At 48.9% G+C, this 20216-nt stretch overlaps 1 protein-coding gene across 6 annotated transcripts in view; it reads left to right on the plus strand.

Annotated features, from left to right (window-relative positions):
- Positions 1-20216, plus strand: part of ABLIM3 (actin binding LIM protein family member 3) — a 109155-nt gene that overhangs the window by 64365 nt on the left and 24574 nt on the right. For all 6 annotated transcript variants that reach the window (XR_012913988.1, XR_012913987.1, XR_012913986.1 and 3 more), the window contains 3 exons: positions 4643-4730; positions 15422-15480; positions 17749-17820. Coding sequence is in view for 1 of the 6 variants with exons in the window: in XM_012741577.3 (XP_012597031.2) it covers positions 4643-4730; positions 15422-15480; positions 17749-17820 (219 nt within the window). In the remaining 5 variants the exon portion in view is untranslated. The remainder of the gene's footprint in view (positions 1-4642; positions 4731-15421; positions 15481-17748; positions 17821-20216) is intronic.

A 20216-nucleotide genomic window follows, 5' to 3' on the forward strand; every position in this document is an offset into this window, starting at 1 on the left:
GACCCATTCAGGGAACAGAGAAAAGGCCAGTGCAGCTGAATTCTGCAAACTGAGGCTGGGGGAGGATCAGTATATCATACAGGGCATTCATAGAGGACTTGCAGAGCATGCTTAGGAGTTTGGGTTTTATACTAAGTGCAATGGGAAGCTGTGGGACAGTGTTAAACCAGGGAGCAACATGATAAGATTTGCTTTAAAAGATTTCTCTGGTTGCTACATGGAGAATGGACTGTAGGGAGTCAGAGGGGATAAACAAATGCACGGAGCTGGGGACCTATGGAGCCTGCGCAGGGAGGAGTGAGGAGCACAGTGCAGGGGCAAGGCCTGAGCGCTGGAAGGGCTGTTGGCCCAGGTGTCTGAGGTCCTGGCATGGCAGGGCGAGGAGCTTGCATGTGGTTCACTAGACACTGGGCATGCAGAAACACTGGGCAGGAGTGACCTAATTAGAGCCGTACCCCCAGGAGGAGAACACAGTGATGAGCGCAGGCTGGTGCTGAAGGAAGGAAGCTGGAAGGGGAGACAGGGGAGGAGGCCACTGCACGGCCCAGGCGGGAAGGACACACAAGATCCAGTAGCAGTGGCAGGGCAGCCCCCCTTGAAGAATTCCAGCTGCTCTGCAGCTGTGAGACAACTTGTAGACACATGGGATTGAAGGAGCAGCAGCCAGAAGTCATGCCAAAGTATCAAGCCTGGGTGACGGGAGGCCTGGTGTTGTCATCTGCAGAACTGGGGGTGGCGGGGAAAGAAGCTGAGCTGGCAGAAGCATGACAAGTGTTATTTGGGACGAGTTGTGGTTGAAATCCCAAGAAGGTTTCAAGAAGGCAGTTGTAAACGTGGATCAGAGCTCAGGAACAAAGCTCGGGCCTGGAGGGCCAATCTGAGAAACACTAGGATTTGAATCAGAGTACCTCGGGCTTTCCAAGGCAGGGAGAAAGAGAGAGAGAAAGGGGCACTGAACCAACCTCGGGCAGCGGCTGCTCGTAGGCGAAAGAGACCCAGGACTTATCAGAGGAAGGTGTGGGAGGACAAGGTGGGGAGTGGTCATCGACAGGGCCAAGCTTCAGAAAGCGCGGCGAGGTCAGCCGGAGCGCGGGTCACACTCTGCAGAGCAGGCGAGGACTGCACGGGGGGAGAGCGAGCTGCCGGGTGTGGGAAGGGTCACCTTCAGAAGACTCGGTCGCCTGCGGAACCGTGGGGAAGAGGCGACCCAGCGTGCAGCGGGGGAAGGGTCAGTGGGCCGGGAGATCGCAACAGTAGACTTTTCTTTCAGGGAGGAAAGAACTCTGATTACACACAGGGCCACAGACGGGAATTTGTTCGAGCATTTCCAAGCTGCTTTGAACTCCTGTCGGTGGTGGCTGCCTTCTCCCCGCGTGTGACTTCTGTTGGGCACTGTGATGGTCTCTTCCTCCTGGGCAGTTGCTGGGACTGGGCTTCAATTGATTCCATCTGTGTGTGAGGCTCCATTAGCATCTTGGACTTATTGATTTTTTTTTCCTTAGATCTAGAAGAGACTTTTAGCACCCAACTAATTCAACCTCTTCGTTTTACAGATGGGAAAAGTGAGACCCAGGGCATGCAGTGTTTTTCCAAGGTGACAGGCAGGATTCCTGGTGGAGACAGAGCTCCTGTGTCCCACAGTGGTGCCCACTGCTGTTAGCCACGCAGGGGTCTCTGAGGTAGCATGATGTCAGGGGAAAATCACGGTTGCCAGGAAACTTACTTGCATTCAGATTTTACCACGTCTAGCCATGAAACCTTAAGCAAGTTACTTCCTCGAGTCTTGGTCTATACCTCCCAATAGAGAATACCACTGCCCTGTTTTCCTAATGGCAATGTCAGTCAAGACCTTTTTGGTTGCAGGTACAGAAGCTACACTCAGATGACTCAGCCTGAAAAGGAAATTTATCAGCACCTATAGTAAAAAGCCCAGGGGTCATTCTGGCTTCGGACACAGCTGGATCCAGTGCTTAAACAAACTCGTGTGGAATCTCTGGCCATCTTGGCTCCGCTTTCTTCTGTGCTGGCTTTATTCTCAAGGAGGCTGGTGTTTGTGATGGGGAAGCTGGACACCAGTCGCTCCGGGCTTAGATCCTATCAGCCAGCAACCCCAGTGGAAAGAGGCTGTCTCTTTTCTAATAGCTCAGCAAACATCCTGGGGCTGACACTCAGTGGGCGATCTCAGTCATCCCTGGACTGACTGAGGGGTGCGCCACAGAGCTGGAACCTGCTTAGCAGTGGGGTCAGCACTACTGAACCCTAGGGACCGATATGGAGGACAGGTGGGCCCCCTGAGGAAAGGTCGGTACTGTTTCTGGAAGAAGGAGGAAAGGATACCGGCCAGGCAGGAAGGACAGCCGCCCACTGCAGAGCGCAGGCGCTGCCTGCTACACCACAGGCCTTTAATTAAACTGTTTCTCCTTCTCTTCTCCTCCCACCCCTTCCCATGCCCCCCCCCCATGATCCCATCCTCAGTGACAGAGCCCAGCAAGCTGTCAGTCACACTCCTTCCTCTCTTGCCGGTGAACTCACCAAAGAGGGCCACAAACCTGGTTTCCTGGGTGCTGCATTGCCCGCCCTTGCTTGCAGTCCAATCCAACAGGGCTCCATTTGGGGGGTACAACTCTGCCATTTTCCTGCACTATTTTCTTCACTTCGCTTTGTTAACTGACGAAATGGTTCATCCCATCTCGCTGACTTGCTTGTCCCTTACCCTGGGTTCGGGCTGCCCCAACAGCCTCCCTTCCCTCCAGCTGTTTTCGACACCATCCAGGGCTGGGGGTGCCAGAGTGGGCACGAAGCCTCTTCCAGCTGGGGCACAGTGGTGGGACGTGACATTTAGGAAGATGCTAAGTTTCAGTTTTGCCAAGGAGCTATTGCCAGCCTGGAGAACAGGTCTATAATTGAAATGATAAAGAGACACAGAGTAGGAAGAGGCTACTAATTAAACCTATTGTCCTTGTCATGGTGCGAGATAATCAGTCCCACGACATTGCAGCTTGGGAAAATAGCAGGCTCCCTCCAAAGTTCGAACATATTTGCTTTGATGACAACAAGGACATTTGCCCATTGGTGGGAGCCATGTAAACAACCAAAGATGGGGAAAAAAGAGATATCGTAGATGTTTTTTCTTTTGTAAAAATTTATCTTTTCCACATTCTCGCTAAGTTTCTAGAATAGAGAGAGACTATCTCCAGAATAGGCAAGCCTTGCTATGATGCAGTTATAACTTTTGAATTGGAAGGAACCCATTAGCATCAGACCAAGTGGTGCCTTGGGGAGGGGGCCTTTAACCGGCACCCAGTATCTATCAACTTCCCCAAGCTATTATCCTCCCTCCAAAAGACCCTGCCCTGACATGCAAAATGTTTCTTCAAAACAAGCCTCACCTTCCAGCCCAATCACTGCACTGAGCTCCTCCTATATAGAAATTCTGGAACTACTACAAAGGGCCCTTCCACGTCAGTCCTCTTGGCTGGGATTTTCATGTCAGAATTGTCAGCATGGGAGCAAGTGCTGTGCGGTGACTGGCTGTCACAGTCTAGCCCCAACACCACTACTGGCTTCCAGTGACACCTTGAGGCATGACCTTCTCCAAGGCTGTGTCTTCCCCCTATAGAAGAATTTGCAGCTGCAAGTCATTTCCGTTTTTAATTTAAGGAATGGTGGGGAAGGAAAGTGGGAACAGGGAAGGGGACTCACCAGAGCCACACTGGGGTGAGCTGGGGATGGGGTGGAGGCAACGCTCCTGGGGCTGGCCTGGGGGTCGGGGCTCTGCAGTAGGTCCCGTTATTGTCTGCTGAGCCCTAAAACCCTGCCCTTCATGTGCCAGTCTCGCAGCGTTTGCCGTGTACGTGATCCTTGTATGATCATCCTTGCCTAATACTTCAATTGTCTTCAAGTTGGCTCACTCACATAAGAAAACTTACACATCCCACTGAAGACTTCATTAAAAAAAAAAAAAAAGAAAAAAAGAAAACTTACACAACATAATAGGAAAACCAACGCCTACTTGCTGTATTGCAGGTAACCTGAAAATATATGGAGTTCTAGCTAGCTTCTGTTGCTTGCAGAGGGTCCAGCCTCATACCTGTTCTCGTTCTTAAAAAGGTAGATTAGTGCATTTTGGATAGATATTAAAGGCACACAGGCACCAAAGGCGCACAGGTACTTTCTCCTTGATAAAATCAGAAGAATTGATACAGAGTTGTAAAGTTTGTATTTTGTTGTTGTTGTTCTTGTTGTTGATTCAGTGTTATTAAGTCCGAAGTTCATGTACCACCAGTGGTGAGGGCCCCTCACTTGGGGAAATTCTAAGATGTCCTCAAAGAAAGACTGTTTCCTCATCTGGAAACGAGGAGGTGGGAGCAGGGGCCTCTGCAGGCCCTTCCCGCCGCCAGGATAGAAGAGCAGGTGTCCAGGGAAGCCCCCTGGACTGATCTCATAGACCCACGATGAGAACCACCAAGCTTCCTGGGTGGCATTTTAGGGGATTCTGACTCCCGTTTGTAGCCTCCAACCAACCTCGGGGCCATGAATGTGCCAGCAGCACTGATGCACCCCGGAAATGTCCAAAGCTGACCTGTCCCACCGGACAGAAGCCCTAGCTCTGACCTGCTGTTTCGTCTCCTGATTCCCATAGGCGGGAGGGAAGCATTACCACCCAACTTGTGCCAGATGTGTGCGCTGCCACCAAATGTTCACGGAGGGGGAGGAGATGTACCTCACAGGTAAGCGAATCTAGCCCTCTGCGAGGTGTTGCCGTCCACGCACGACTGGAAAGGAGAGGCATTCTCCTTCTGTTTCAGAGTTATCTTGGCTTTTGGCTTGTCCTCAAAATTGCGATTAGTTTGCCCCTCTCTGGGTGGACCGGGAGAGTTGCCGGTGTGCTAATGTGAAGTGACATGTAATCTGCCTCCTGTCCCTGGACGCCTCCACCCATTGCTCGGCTGGCCCGCTTCCCTGGCAGTGCTCTGCGCAGGCTCCCCTGGCTCTGCCTGGGGCCGGGAGGCCGAGCCACACAGGGCCAGGGGGCAGAGAAGCTCGGAGGAGGCCCGGCTTGCAGAGTGTCTACACCACCGCAGCCTCTGCCATCTGCTTCTCCCCACTTCTTGGAGCGTCACAGGGGCCGCTGCTCAGTCTTCCCAGGGACTCACAGGATGCACAGAGGAATAAGCGGGTCACCCATAGTTCCCAAAGCAAACCAGTGCCTCTTTCCCCAGGGTCCAGCCCTCTTGCCCCAGAATTCTTGCAACAGTCTCCTAATTAGTCTTCAGATCCCACTTGGTCATCTGTCCTCCCCCTGGTCCCTCACACCTGGGCATCATGGCACTCTTGGCACTGCCCCACTGAGAGGTTTTGAAGGCTCCTCCCTGCCCACTGGTTTAGGTACAAACACTTCATCCTAGCATTTGAGCCCTTCTCCCAGAGGTCTCAGACTTCCTTTCTAGCTTTGAACGTACCCAACTCTTAAGCTGCCAAAGCCAACTTTCAATCGTTCGTTCATCCAGTCACCAACCACTTCCTGAGCCCCGCCACGGGCAGGCTCTGTGCCAGGGGCCGTGGTGAGGGCCAGCCCCAGCCCTGCAGGCCAATGGGGGAGATGGGCATTCAGCAGTAATCACACAAACTCACGTCAACCTTGGAGAGTTTTATGCAGGGGAGAAGTACGGGGCTGTGCGAGCACTTAGCAGGGTGAGAGGAGAGCCGGGGCAGGCTCCCCGAGGAGAGGCCGGGAGCTGAGATCTGAGGATGAGTGGTGTTAACTGGTGGTGCAGTCCATTCAGGCTGCTGTAACCCAGACAGACCAAGGTGCTATAAATGGGGTGGCTTATAAACAACAGGAATCTGCTTCTCACAGTTCTAGGGACTGGGAAGTCCAAGATCAAGGCGCCAGGAGATTTGGCGTCTGGGGAGGGCCCTGTGTCTCATAGGTGGCACCTTCTCACTCCGCCCTGCATGTTGGGATGGGTGAGGCAGCTCTCTGGGGCCTTCTGTATAAGGGTGCTAATCCTGTGGCCTAGTCCCCTCCCAAAAGACCCCACCTCCTAACACCATCACCTTGGGGGTTGGGATTTCAACATGTGATTTGGGGGCCACACAAACATTCGGGCTATAGCAACTGGACAAAGGGAGGGGACGGAATGTGCCAGCCTGAGGGGACAGAGTCTGCCAGACTCCGAGGTGTGTGAGGCCGAGAGGGGCCTGTGTGGCTGGGGTGTAGACAGAGGGGAGAGACGAGGCCAGAAAGTGGATGGATGGGGCAGGCCTTGTGGTGAGTCCGTGTTTGGCCCTGAAATGAGCTCACTGCCCTGCTTGTCTTCCGGTGCCCTCCTTTAGAAATCCTGCCGTCCAAGGCCCAGTTCAGTTGCTGCGTGCTTCCTGGACACCCCGCTTCCCCAGCCCCAGCCCCACCTACAGCTTCACACGTGCCCTCCTTCCCGGATTCCCACAGCCCTGTTTGCCCCGGGACCCTCCAGCTTGCCCGGGGCCATCGGCCTCCTCCCGGGGAGCCCTCCTCCCGGCGGCGGCTCCTCGGCCCTGACACTGGCGCCCTGTGCACTCCACAGGTGATTGCTGTTGGCTGAGTCACCGTGACTGGCTGTCCCTAGATGTTTGAACATCCTAGATGTTGTCTTGGGGAGGAGTGAGGGCTCTTTCCCAGCTTTCCCCAGAAGGTAGATCCAAGGCCAGGACAGTGGTTTTTTTAAACCCCAAATGTGGTTCGTTAGATAGATTTGGCTCTTGTTTTAAACGTGCCTGCACCCAGGAAAAGGGAGAAGGCAGACCCTTTTTTCTCCCCTTTTCTCCCCTCCTGTCTACACTAACTATCCCCCTGTTCTGAAGATCTGAGACAAGAACACTGGAAACAGAATGTTCGGTGGCACATTTTTAAACAGTTCTCTGTTATCATTTGTATATTTAAAAGCCACGTGGCAGGAAATGCTTTACAAAATCCTGGGCAAACCCTGTTCTGTCAAGGGAAGTATTGAAACAAATTGTACGTCCCACCAATAACAATGATAATAATAAAAATTGTAATGATAGTAAAATGCCACAAGCTGATATTTGTTGAGCATTTACTATATGTGTCAAGTACTGTACTAAGAGTCTTCAATGTAGTATCTCATTTTATCCTCACAACGACCCTGTGTGCTAAAAAAACATTAAACTCCTCCTTATAGAGAAGAAGATTGACAGTTTAGAGAGGATATGTTAGCCAAGGTTAGCTAGCCTGTCTTGTCAGGGTTTCTTTAAAGTAGTTTTCGTATATCTAATACCAGAATTCTTTTTTTTTTTTTTTGAGACAGTTTCACTGTGTTGCCCAGGCTAGAGTGCTGTGGCATCAGCCTCGCTCACAGCAACCTCTAACTCCTGGGCTCAAGCGATCCTCCTGCCTCAGCCTCCTAAATAGCTGGGACTACAGGCACGAGCTACCATGCCCAGCTAATTTTTTATATATATATTTTTAGTTATCCAGTTAATTTCTTTCTATTTTTTTAGTAGAAACAGGGTCTCATTCTTGCTCGGCTGGTCTCAAACTCCTGAGCTCAAACGATCCTCTCGCCCACCTCAGCCTCCCAGAGTGCTAAGATTACAGGTGTGAGCCACCGTGCTCCGCCTATTACCAGAATTCTTAAACTGTGGTTCCTACTCAGCCTTCTGAATCCTATAAATCTCCTAAAATTGTTTGCCAAATTTTTTGTGTAGTTGTATCTCTCTAGGGAGAGGATCTGTACCTTTCATCAGATTTTCAGAGGTATCCATGGTCCAAAATAAAGTGAAAAGCCTTACTTAGCTCAGTCCTAATGCGAATCCTGCCTGGAGCCTTGAAGGCTTGTCTTGATAATTACACCAAACTCTTCTCTTGTGTAACTGAGTCTATTTCAGATCACATTTTTTTTTTTTTAGTTCAGAGGATACAAAGTCCCGGTATCAGGAGGCGTCTCTCTGGCACAGCTGGGGAGGCCGTTGGTATTTAGCAAAGGCCACACTTTCCTCTGACAAGGAACTCAGAGGAGGTGCACTCAGCTAAGAGATGTTCAGGGGAAGCACGAACATCGTCACGGCTGTGCCATGTCAGCCCTCCGTCAGAGTCTACACATCTCACCAAACCGCCCTTCAAAAGGCGCCATTGTAGGATTGGTTGCTGTAATTTCGTAGTTTAGCGTTATTACTTTAAATTGGATCTCTCTACTGACAGCTTAGGTTGTAGGAGTTATGCTTAAAAACTTTAAATCCGATGTTTCCCCATTCCTGCAACCTAATTTTAGGTTCTTCAAACATATCCTGTTACTGTACTAAATTGATATTTCCTAAAGTCTAACTCTACTAAGCATATTTCATTTTAAATAGAATACATTTTAATTTTTGATGAGCTGCCATTTTTTTTTTTTTTAGATTTTAAGGGTTACCAAGCATCTTGAGTCATATAGAAAGTATCACAGTGTAGTAGCTCAGGGTTTGTATTTCTAAAGTCTGTTTCCAGCTACTCCTCTCAGGTCACCCCAACCTCCAGCCGATGTGGCCATTTTCTCACCTGTCACATGTCATAGCTCCTTCAGCAGCCAATTTGTCCAGGGTGGTCAGAATTAGGTCCAGAGCAGCACATTCCCTGGTTGCTTCCTCTTATTTTCTGAGAAACAGAATTGCCTGCTGGGCAAGGTGAAAACTTGTCAGATACTCAGGTTTTGGCTCAATGAGATGTTTTATTAGTCTGGACTGTTTAGGTGATAGAAACCCAGCTCCAGCCATGTTAGGCAAAAGGGGATTGATGGGTCCACAGGACTGAGGGTCACCAGGGAGACACCCGGCTGGGTGGGGGGCCCATAGGCGACACCAGGTGGTTCTTCTCTCTGCCTCTTTCTGTGTCTGCCTCGCACTCTCCTGCCCCAGACTGGCTGCCCCCACGTGGCGGGAAGGAGGGCGTGGCTGTCCCTGGGCCCCATCAGTACTGAGAGGCCACTGTCCTGCTAGGCTCAGCAGAGACGTCCTGGGGAGACTCCGAGGACCTGTTGTCCGTGCCCAGGCCAGGGTGGGGAGACAGACGGGGACAACAGGCAAGATATCCAAGCTCCCTAAACCCCAATTTCCCATCTATAAGAGAGGGATGAGCTAGGCCCCAGCTCACAAGGCTGCTGTGAGGATCAAATGAGCTAATGCATGGCGAAGGCGTAGCCCAGAGCCTGGCCCTGCCGGCTCTGCCAGTCTGAGCTCGCGACGAACGGCCAGTAGTGTGGGAATGGCCATTCCCTGTGCTGCACTAATAAATGCTGGCTATTGTTAATATTAATAAATGTCAGTGATCATTATTATTTTTTATTTAAGTACTATTGCTATAAAGTATGTAGCATAAGGCGTGGCACAGACACTCTTTAAATGTTAGTTGTAATAACAGCAACAAGAATACTTAGTGCCTGGCGTATACTAAGTGCTCAATACATCTTAATAACTGTCCCGACTGTTATTATCAGCACTGAGTATTTCCTGTGAATTACTAGGCACCTCAGCATGGCCATTGTCCTCTCCTCATCCTGCCTGATACCCTCCATGGAAACCAGCCTCCTGGTAACCAGGCGCTTTTCTCCCTCGACCTCTTTATTAAGCTTCAAGCCCACTTCATCATGTCAGCTCCGGGCAAACCGGCCTTTTCCACTTCTCCTGAGGTGCCCTCACCTCTGGGCACAAGCCCAAGCTCCCAGGAGGGTGAGCTGAGGACCAAGCCAGGCTTCTGTTCAGTGACTCCACTTGCACCGTCAGCCTGTCACTTGCTGCATTCCCCCCACCCGGCCCCGGCCCCCAGCCCCCTTCCCCTCAAGTCTCCTCTTTCCTCAAATTAGGTCCTGGCACACAGGTGATTTTCTTAGGTGGGGAGGAGATATAATTAATAAGAACAATAATAGCTAACACTCGCACAGTGTTCCTGACATAGGCGGACACTGTGCTAAGTGTTATACATGGATTATATTAACTCATTAATCCTCAAACCAAACCTATGCAGAAGATACTGTTACCATCCCCATTGTACAGGTGGGGAAACCAAGGCGCAGAGAGGTAACTGACTTACTCTAAGTGATGCAGCTAGTAAGTGATGTAACCAGGACTTGAACCTCTTAAGAATATTATATTAGGCCGGGCACGGTGGCTCACGCCTGTAATCCTAGCACTCTGGGAGGCCGAGGCAGGTGGATCGCTCAAGGTCAGGAGTTTGAGACCAGCCTGAGCAAGAGTGAGACCCCCTGTCTCCACTAAAAATAGAAAGAAATTAGTTGGCCAACTAAAAATATATAGGAAAAATAAGCCAGGTGTGAAAAATAAGCCACATGCCTGTAGTCCCAGCTACTTGGGAGGCTGAGGCAGGAGGATTGCTTGAGCCCAGGAGTTTGGGGTTGCTGTGAGCTAGGCTGACACTACGGCACTCTAGCTCGAGCAACAAAGACTCTGTCTCAAAAATATATATATATATATTACATTAAATGGTGCAGAGAGTGCCTGACACACTGTGAAGATTTTCTAAGCCCCAAGATTATAATGATCACATGTTTTTATGTGACAGATTCAACAGAAGTGCTCACTCTTCCCTCTCCTGATGAGCTTGGTATCCTTAGTGACACACACACGAAAAAGAACACAGTGCCCTTGGTCTGCAGAAACAGTTTGCTTGCTAGAGGGAGTGGAGTGGGAATTTTTTTTTATTGAGGTAAAATTCATATAAAATTAACCATTTTAAAATGTGCAATTTGGTAGCTTGTGATGCATTCACAATGTTATACAACCACTACCTCTATCTAGTTCTAAAACGTTTTTATCACCCCAAAAAGGAAACCCCATACCCATTAAGCAGTCACTCCCCATTCTCCTCTGCCCCTAACCCCTGGCAACCAGCAATCTGCTTTCTGTCTTATAGATTTACCAATTTTTTATATTTCATATGGATGGAACTGTACAATAAGTGTCTTTTGTGACTGGCTTCTCTCCCTAAGCATAATGTTTTCTAGGTTGGTCATAGCATGTGTCCGGGGGTCATTCCTTTTTTGCCTGAATAATGTTTCATTTATGAATATTCTACATTTGTTTGTCTGGGTGAGGATTTTAAAGAAGAAATTCCAAAGTTCCAGCCAATCTATGCCACAAAGGTAGTGCTGTTGTCATAGAGGCAGAATTCAGAGCAGCCTCACCCTGCTTTGATCAAGAGAAATCCAAAGAAGAAACCTGCTGTAAGAGAACACCTTAACTAGGACCAGGGGCCAGAAACTCAAATGCCATTAATGAGTAAGAAAGTCCTGGAGTCAGACAGCAGGGAGAGTCCCCGGTGACCTGCGGTGTCTAAACACATTCAGATTCAGAATGGTTTGGAATCACAGTGCTGACCAAACAGAACCCTCGGGTGGGCTACTTTCAGTCACCGCTGTGTGGTAACCCATGGGTTGGCATTCTGAAAGACCGTGGCACCAGCTCTGGCTTTGGCATTAAAAAACAAAAAGCATTAGCAAATTGAATTTCAAGGTCCAGCAGAGAGGTGGGTGGGTTCCCAAACATTAAATTGGCGCCAAATGTTATAGGTGTGGTGCCTATAACCAGTAAGAGAGATAAGACCGTCTGCTGACTCGGCTAAGGATTAAAATTGGCCTTAATACCTGGCTGAGGGATTGTTTTGGAGATTCACGTCTCTATCTCTGAGTTGGCTGACACAGAAATAGCTAATCCTTCACTTCCATAATCTCCCAGTAGGTTTTAACTGCAGAACCTAGATGTTGTAGATGACAATTTCAGGGGGACAAGAGAGTGTGACTCGTAGACTCAGGAGTTGAACAAGCAAAAAATGTTGCATTCTTACAAAAAAGTGTTCTGTCTTGTAAAATAGGTTTCTTTATCCCATGACATTCCAAGGAAACAAATTTGGAGCATTATCTGCTGCTATCTAGTCCTGTGGTTCTTAAATTAAGTCAGAAAATCGACCTGAGAAGCTTTAGTTAAATAATCAATCACATATCCCCAGGTCCCTCCTCCAGAAGACTGGCTTCAGGGGCTCTGCAGGGAGGCCTGGGAATCTGCATTTTACCAGGCTGTAAGGCAGTGGTCCATAGGTCACACTTTGACAAACATCAATCTAGCGACTATTCTTACAGACTCTGTCTGGAATTGTGGCTGCCTGATCAGGGTCCAAATAGCTGAGCTTGGCTTAAAGAATCCAACTGGGCTGGGCGCGGTGGCCCACGCCTGTAATCCTAACACTCTGGGAGACCAAGGCGGGCGGATCGCTCAAGGTCAGGAGTTCGAGACCAGCCTGAGCAAGAGCGAGACCCTGTCTCTACTAGAAATAGAAAGAAATTAATTGGCCAACTAAAAATATATAGAGAGAAAAAATTAGCTGGGCATGATGGCACATGCCTGTAGTCCCAGCTATTTGGAGGCTGAGGCAGGAGGATCACTTGAGCCCAGGAGTTTGAGGTTGCTGTGAGCTAGGCTGACACCACAGCACTCTAGCCTGGGCAACAAAGTGAGACTTGCCCCAAAAAAAACAGAGTCTAACTGGCCTAAGACAGAATATCATGCTTCTTTTGTTTATTTGTTCACTCAATGAGTATTTATTGAGAATCTGCAGTCCCTACAGGTACATCTGTAAATATGACATAGATGAATCCCTCTCCTCACAGACTCTCATCATGATTATTCTCACCATGATTATTGGATAGGGGCAAATAATTATTTTCTCTGTACAGAAAAGCCTATTAAGATGGAAACAAAATTTCTAAGGATTAGGAGGGATGGCAAATATCCTTTAGGGTAACTACCATGTGATAAGTCTCCTCCTCCATGATATCCCTGCTGAGCATTTATCCACCCAATATATACTTAAATGCTTCAAGGGCTGGGGAGCTCACTATCAGATGAATGAGGCCATCCAATTCCCAGATGTTAGATTTGCCTTCCCTGGAACTTCTGCCCCTGGAACTCCTAGTTCTGCTGTATAAAACTTGCAAAACAAATTAATGCCTCTTCCCACAGAGAGTCATTAAAATATTCAAAGCTGGTTTTCACCGTTTTGTTCAGTCTTCTCTCCTTCAGGATAAAGACCCTACTTTAGCACCGACTTTTGAATCCTTTTCCTATTCTAGTTACCATCCTCCTTGCGGTGAATTTCACCTTGTATCTTTAAAAAAAAAAACTACAATTAAAAAAAAAAAAAAAAAAACTACAGAGGTGGGATCCAACCCACCATTCATGCATTTCTTTATTAAACACACATGGGCCAGGCACTCTTTTCAGCTCTGGGAATAAAGTCCACAGAAGGGAATAACCACCTTCTTCATTCCGATGTTCTCTCTCCTTTAATGTCACATTGTTGAGCCATTGGCCAAGGGCAGAAGCTCAGCAGACCTTCATTTCGTAGGTGCCTTCATGAACAAAGCACCTCTTCTTACCTTCTTTTACCTAAGTCTGTTGCTAGCTACTGACCCACTCCTTTTCGACTGTCTTTTATTTAGATGTATACTGGCAACTCCCAAACTTTGGATTTTTTTCATTTCTAATTATATTTTCTTTTTCTTTTATGATTCTCTCCCCTCATTTCTTACATAAACATGCTTTCCTGTATGCAGAGTGCTGAAGCTAATGGCCATTTGGAGCCCAGTTTTATTTCAGAGCAGATATGTCAATATCATGGAGTCAAAGCAAGAGCGACCATCTAGTCTGAAGCCCTTTACACATTATTCCCCCCCAGGAGAACTGCCCCCTCTACCTTTCTGTCCTATGCCTCTTTCGCTTAAGCGCATGACCTTCTCAGACCTCTGTGTCCACCTCGTGCATTTCCTACAGCGACCTGTGACATGTGCTTCCTACCAGAGCCACAGTCACAAACAACCCCTGGTAGATTCAGGAGCAACTCAGAGAGGAACCGGAAACGCTCTGTCTAATAACTCCCGGAAGCTCGGATCCCGCCCCGCAGCTCAGTAGTGGACACACCCTGTGCTTGCTGGATCGAGCCACAGACCCAGAATCCCTCTACTGGGCTCTGGGAGTCATTGCATTTTAAACTCGTGTTGAATAATTAAGATCACCCAAGAACGTCAGCAGGCAAGAATGAAAGGTTCCTACTCTGCAAGAGACAGAACTGGCCCTAGAATTAGAATCCTGGGGATGAAAATAATCAAGACCATCCAAATCCCATCTCATTGATACTGAGATGAAGAAACTGTGACCCGGAGGGAAGATATGTTAGGGGCTGGGCAGAAACAAGAACCCCGGGTTACTAGGAAGTCTTTCTCCTGTCTTTCGGGGGCTAATTATTTGATTTACACCACCACCCCTTGTCCCTTAGCTAGTATTCCAGTCCTAGGGGTCCTAGGCAACAAACCATAATGGAAAGTATATCCTAGAAACAAAGTCAGACAAACAAATGCCATCTGGGTGCTCAGGAATCTAGCCATTTGCTGGCTCCTTTCCTTTTAGGGCTGGTTACAAGAGGAATGGCTCCAGAGGGATAATATGTCCCTATTTTTCCTTCTAATCCAGGACACCTGTCCCTTCTTTGGGGAATGTGTAATATTTGGGGCTTCTTCTCAACATGTGACCAGCCACCTGTTGTTCATGCCTTTCCAAATTGGCCTTTTGTGTTTGGGGCTGGCCAACTGGACCCCCACCCACAATGAAGCGTGGGCATTAGCCATATCCTAAATTTGAAGAGTCTGGAGTCTCTGAGGAATTAGCAGGTCAAGACAGTGCTCTCAAGCAGAATATACACCATGACACCTCCTCCCCTTAATGGGATCGCTCTGATAGACTGTCATAAGTCTCGAAGAGAAAGGAAGGCTGGAGTTCACCACAGGCTGTCGTTTTCCTTCACCCCCCCACTCCGTCCATTCATATAACAAATATGTGTTGACCACCTGCTGTGTGTCACTCACTGCCACTCGTCCACTCATCTATTCAGCTCACAAACATGTGGGGACCTCCGCTGGGAGCAAAGTCCCATGCTGGATGCTGTGGGAGACATAGCAATGAATAAAGGCTCAGTCCCTGCCCAGAAGGAGCTCTTAATTTAGCTGGGATGATAATTCCATGAGCTACCGTGAGTTAAGACCATACGTGCGGAGAGCGATACAAAGAACCATGGATCTCAGAGGAGAGAGAAGTCACCCCCAGCTGGCAGGTGAGGAAGTTTGCAAGAGGGTGTCGTGTGAGCCCTGGACCTGGAGCAATGGGTAGGATTTGGAAATGCAGAACAGGCTGTGGGCGGTCACGTTGCCACACCGGCCGAGAGGTGCCGGCGGGGAGCTGGGAAGGCCAAGGGGGTCCACCTGGCCAATGTGGAGGGTACATGCGCTGCCCAGGGAGTAAATCAGGGTGGGGGATGGGGAGAGACTCTGAAAGCTGGTAGGTTTGAAAGGTCTGAGCCTTTGTTATCTTCCTGGCCCCTTAGGTTCTGAGGTTTGGCACCCCATCTGCAAGCAGGCGGCCCGGGCAGAGAAGAAGTTAAAGGTAAGCAAGCAAGTCGTGATCCCAGACCCGCACTCCGACATTGCTACCTTTGCCACAGGTCGGGGGGAGCCGTGCTTTAGTGCTGAGTCAGCATTCCTTGGTGTGCACGCTCCCAAATGTGTGCCTGTGTCCTTGGACTTCGTTCGTGGGAACACCTGCCTCACGGGGTTTTTGAGATTACGACATTGGATGTGAAAGCACTTTGACAACTGTAAAGCACTGCGTTTGCGTGAGTTTTTTTTAAGCGTTTCTGGGGCCAGACTATAGCTGTTCCATTGCTGATCAAGATGGCGGCCTCTCTGAGGCGCTCACGCCATGGTCTTCCCCCAGCCTAAGGTCATTTATGAATAATAATAGTTAATATTGGCGCAGTAATTGACAGTTTATGAAGCATCTTCACAGCCACTGTCTGATTTGATTCCTTTAACCCCGTGAGGCAGATGCGGGAGGAATTTTACTTTTGCCTTTGCGTGTGAGCAAACCAAGTGTAAAGAGGGGAGTGACGGGCCTCAGCAACACAGGCAGGCGGAAGCTCGGCTGGCCGGCCTCCCCCGGCACACACCGGCCCAGCCGAGGTCCTTGTAACCCTCTGGATTACTTTGCTCTGACAAACAGCAGGAAGCCGGTGAATCTGGGCTCCTGGTACTGCAGGGGGCGGGTGGGTGGAACTGCCCAGGCTGCAGGGAGGGGCCCTTGGTCCTGCAGGGGGACGCCTGGGTTGTGTGTTGGGGCCGGGCAGGCGAGGAGAGGCACTTGATGTCTCCAAGGTGCCTTCACACCCTGGCCCTTGGAACTTCCAAGTTGGTCCCTCGGAACCCCCGCCTGAAAACACAAGTGCACAACTTGTGACGAGCTAATTAGACAGGCCCCCTTCACTGCCTCATCCACTTCATGGAAGTTTTGTGTAAGAGCTGGTCTGTTGCTGTGTCATTACTTTTGCACCCTGAACTATTTTCCCCTGTTTTTTCCAAGTCCTCACCCATGTAACGGATAAGAAGAACTAATTGTCCTTTTCTTCGATTTCCTCCTCTTTGGCGGCAACTTCAGTCATGCTTCTGCAAACCCTCGTGCTTGTTGCCATAGCTGTGTGCCACCTGTCTCGTTATAGACTTAGTATTTTTCTTTAAATCAACCCACTACTTTTTACTTAACTTATTTTAAAATAAAACTTTATATCACCAAGTGGAAACCAGTAATACTTTCTGTAAATGAAAGGAACCCATAAAATAAATCCAATGATAATGAAATAATATTATGTCATAATTCTCACAAATAAATCTTAAAAATTCTAGCTAGACAACGTTGCCTACGCTCTTCTTTGGCTAAAAAGGGAAATTAGCAATTGTTGAGAGAGTTGTTGGAATGAATTAGCACCCAATTGAGACTGGCTCTTCAATCTAATTAAAATGACTGAAATAAAACATTATATTTTACGCTCTCACTCTGTCACTCAGTACTGTCGAATGTTCCACCTAAATTGGAAGTGGTGGGTCATCTTCACAGACCCACCCCCAGTTCAGGCAGCACGGCTCTCTAGCCCAGTTCTCCAGCCCACATTGCAGGGTGAGGAACTGAGAGGGAAGTAGGCAGTCCTGAAGTTCAGCTTCTGCGTTTTACAGCAAAGGAATCCGAGATCCCTAAAACTACGTATTTCATCCATGGTCCTTGATTCCCAGTCCCTTCCTTTGTAACCACAACATGCCGCCACTCTCGTAGATGCGCCAAGAGTGACATTATGCTGCTCTGCTAAGGGGGCTCTTACTCCGCCATGGCCATTGTTCAGAGATAGGTTTTTTAAGTTTGTCACTTCAGTGTATGTCAGCTTGCAATGAGTACACGATAAAGAATCAGCATAGTGTGCAGTGACATAAAGTTTAACCTACTTTTACGTTTTGAATAAACAACCTAGCAAGGAACGGGTACTAACCAATTTCATTTATTTAAATTAAATACATTATTGACTGTGATAATCCAAGATGAAAATTTTTATGAATGACTTCCTGTTTAAAATGTTAGCTGCAAATATATAGAAAATAAATTCATATTCTGCGCAACAGCCTGCAGTCCTATGCAGTTTGGGTCTCATTCACACTCGGCCATTGATTAAAAAGGCAGAAAATGCAGAGAAAGTGCAGAAGTAGCCAGAGAATACTGTACCAATACTGCTAATGCTCCCTGAAGAGCTACATGCTTATACCCCTGTGTCTCCCTCCCCACCAACCCCAGGGGGGCAGCTTTTCACCCCTCCTGTCTTTGTCTCTCCCACAGCATAGACGAACATCTGAAACTTCCATCTCACCCCCTGGATCTAGCATTGGGTCACCCAACCGAGTCATCTGCGTATGTATCACTTTTCTGCCATGGAAGGGTATCCCCGAACCGGCATCTAGCGAGTTTCTAAGGAGGAAGGAGCAGCCAGGGTTTCATCCAGCTGGCATTTGATGTGCGCCTGCCATGTGCTAGGCTCTGTTGCAGCTCCTGAGGATGCAGTGGGAGTGGGGTGCAGGGAGGACGTAGACCCTGCCTTCACGGAGCACACACGCTAGTGAGCCCGGAGTTTCAGAGATGACACAGAGTTCCGCAGAGCACGAGACGGAAAGTGCCATGACAGCGAGAGCTCTTGCTGAGTCTGTAAACACAAGGTGTTTACACAAGGTGCCTTCTTTCCCATTACTTAACCGAGACAAGGGCCAGATAAAAACTGGGATCAGAGTGGTACTTGGAATAGGTGTTGGGTAGAATATCGATGTGGAGGTAGTGGTGTGTGATACAAGAGGCAGGAAGGAGAAGGAAGTCATGGGGTATGGAAACATGGCCGTAAAGGATTTGCAAAGATAAAGAAGAGCTTTCTAATCACGTGCGAAGTCTAGGGATGGAAGAGACCACCTGCCTGTATCTGAGCTCCCACCTCCAGAGGTGTCCAAACACAGGGGGCTCCTCATCTTCCTGGGATGAGGCAGAAGGGACAAGAGTTGAGTTACATGACCTCAGAGGTCCCTTGTATATGTAACTGATTCTTCCATTCCACAAATGGATGCGGAGCATGTACTCTGTGCTAGGCAGTGTGCCCTGCTCTGGGGAAATGGTGGTGAGCGGCACAGGCCCAACGCCTATCCTCATGACATGGGATGCATATGCCGTGAACAGTCAGTTGCAGTTATAAGTACCAGGAAGAAAAAGCCTAGCAATCTCTGAGGATGCTACATATGCACAGAGGGACCTGACAGTCTAGGAGCAGCTGGGGGAAGGCAAGTCTGTAGAAGAAACATTTAAGCTCAAGCCTAGGGGATAAACGGAAGTAAGCCACATGAGGCAGGGGAGGCAGAGCCAGGGAGGACCGAAGTGAGCAGCAAACCTCCATCTGACCGACTCTGGGCTGTCCAGCCTTCCACAAGTCGAAGGGGCCAAGAAGCTCGGCAATTGGAGGCAACGGTCTAGAGCAGGAAGCCCACTCCTAACAAGGAGCTCTAGATACAAACCCCAAACCAACCAGTCCAGGTTGGCCCCTGCCCATCAATGCTAGACAAATCCACATCCAGTTCCCCCTTTGATCCCTGGATAATGCCCATTGATGAGACTATTTCCTTTCCTTTCTTCCTCCGGTCAAATTAAAAAAGACTTAAGCGATATCATTGACTGTAACTTCAATGTGGGTCAATACTACCACATGGCTGTCACAAAAGACAAGCTACTTTGATCGCAGGCCGTCCTCATGGAAGAATCCTGTCCAAGACCAGAGAAAGGATAGTGCCCTGGTGCTGTGAATGGGGCCAGACCGCAGCAGGATTAATGGGTTTAGTTTCCGGGCCTGCACTGTGAGAAGGCCATTGACAAACGCGAGCAGGTCTCCAGAAGAGAGTTACGGGGACACGCGTGTTCCGGAAGTGGCTGCACTACGATGCTGTCAATCACTAGCTGGTGGCCTGGGCTCCTGAGGAGCCTCATTAACCTTTGTGCAGGAAGTTAGGCCCCGATGTTGTCCACCTTGCAGTCCCCTGTGAGAAGCAGCTCTCCTGCAGAAGAGAGTGCCCAGTGGAATCTGGGGACCCCATGCCCGTGCCTGCCCACTGGGTGCTCGCACGCTGAGATCATCTGTTCCCCATGTCCTGGGATAGCCACACGCCTCCCCTCCCACCTTCTCTCCTTCTCAGGGGGCCTCACACTCAGCTGCTCCAGGGAATGATTGCATGTGTCACACGAGCTGCATTTTAAGTCAGCCCATCCCAAACATAGCTCCCAAATTTGGCAAAAAAAAAAAAAAAAATCCATCCATCCACTTTGGGGACATGCAAAAACAAGATACTTTTCATAGATACTTGAGATTTGGTATTGAAACTAAAATTAAAATTATCAGTGAACCTGGAACTGGCAGAGTCTTTCAAACTTTCAAACTTTGCTCCATCCCCCACTGACTTCTAGAATCATCTTCAGGTGGCCTGACCTCAACCTGCCCCACGTTGCTCTCCTCCTTCCTCCCTGGCTAATTACTTTAGGATGCCTCTGATTGGTCGCTGTGCCTCCAGACCTGAGGCTCATTTAGAGCCCCGTCAACAAAGTGGCTATAGGAAGAAATATAAATATAGTATTTTTGCGGTTTGGAGTAAAGTGCCAACATGAATAGTTTTGGGTGGAGTTGATCTAGTAAGACGCCAAGGTCAAGATCTAACATCCCAGGACAAAAGGCAGCAGTTCCTTCAGCAAGTGGACTCTCCTAATAAGGTTCCCTTTACCCACAC

Source organism: Microcebus murinus, chromosome 21 (assembly GCF_040939455.1).
Source record: "Microcebus murinus isolate Inina chromosome 21, M.murinus_Inina_mat1.0, whole genome shotgun sequence".
NCBI lineage: Eukaryota > Metazoa > Chordata > Mammalia > Primates > Cheirogaleidae > Microcebus > Microcebus murinus.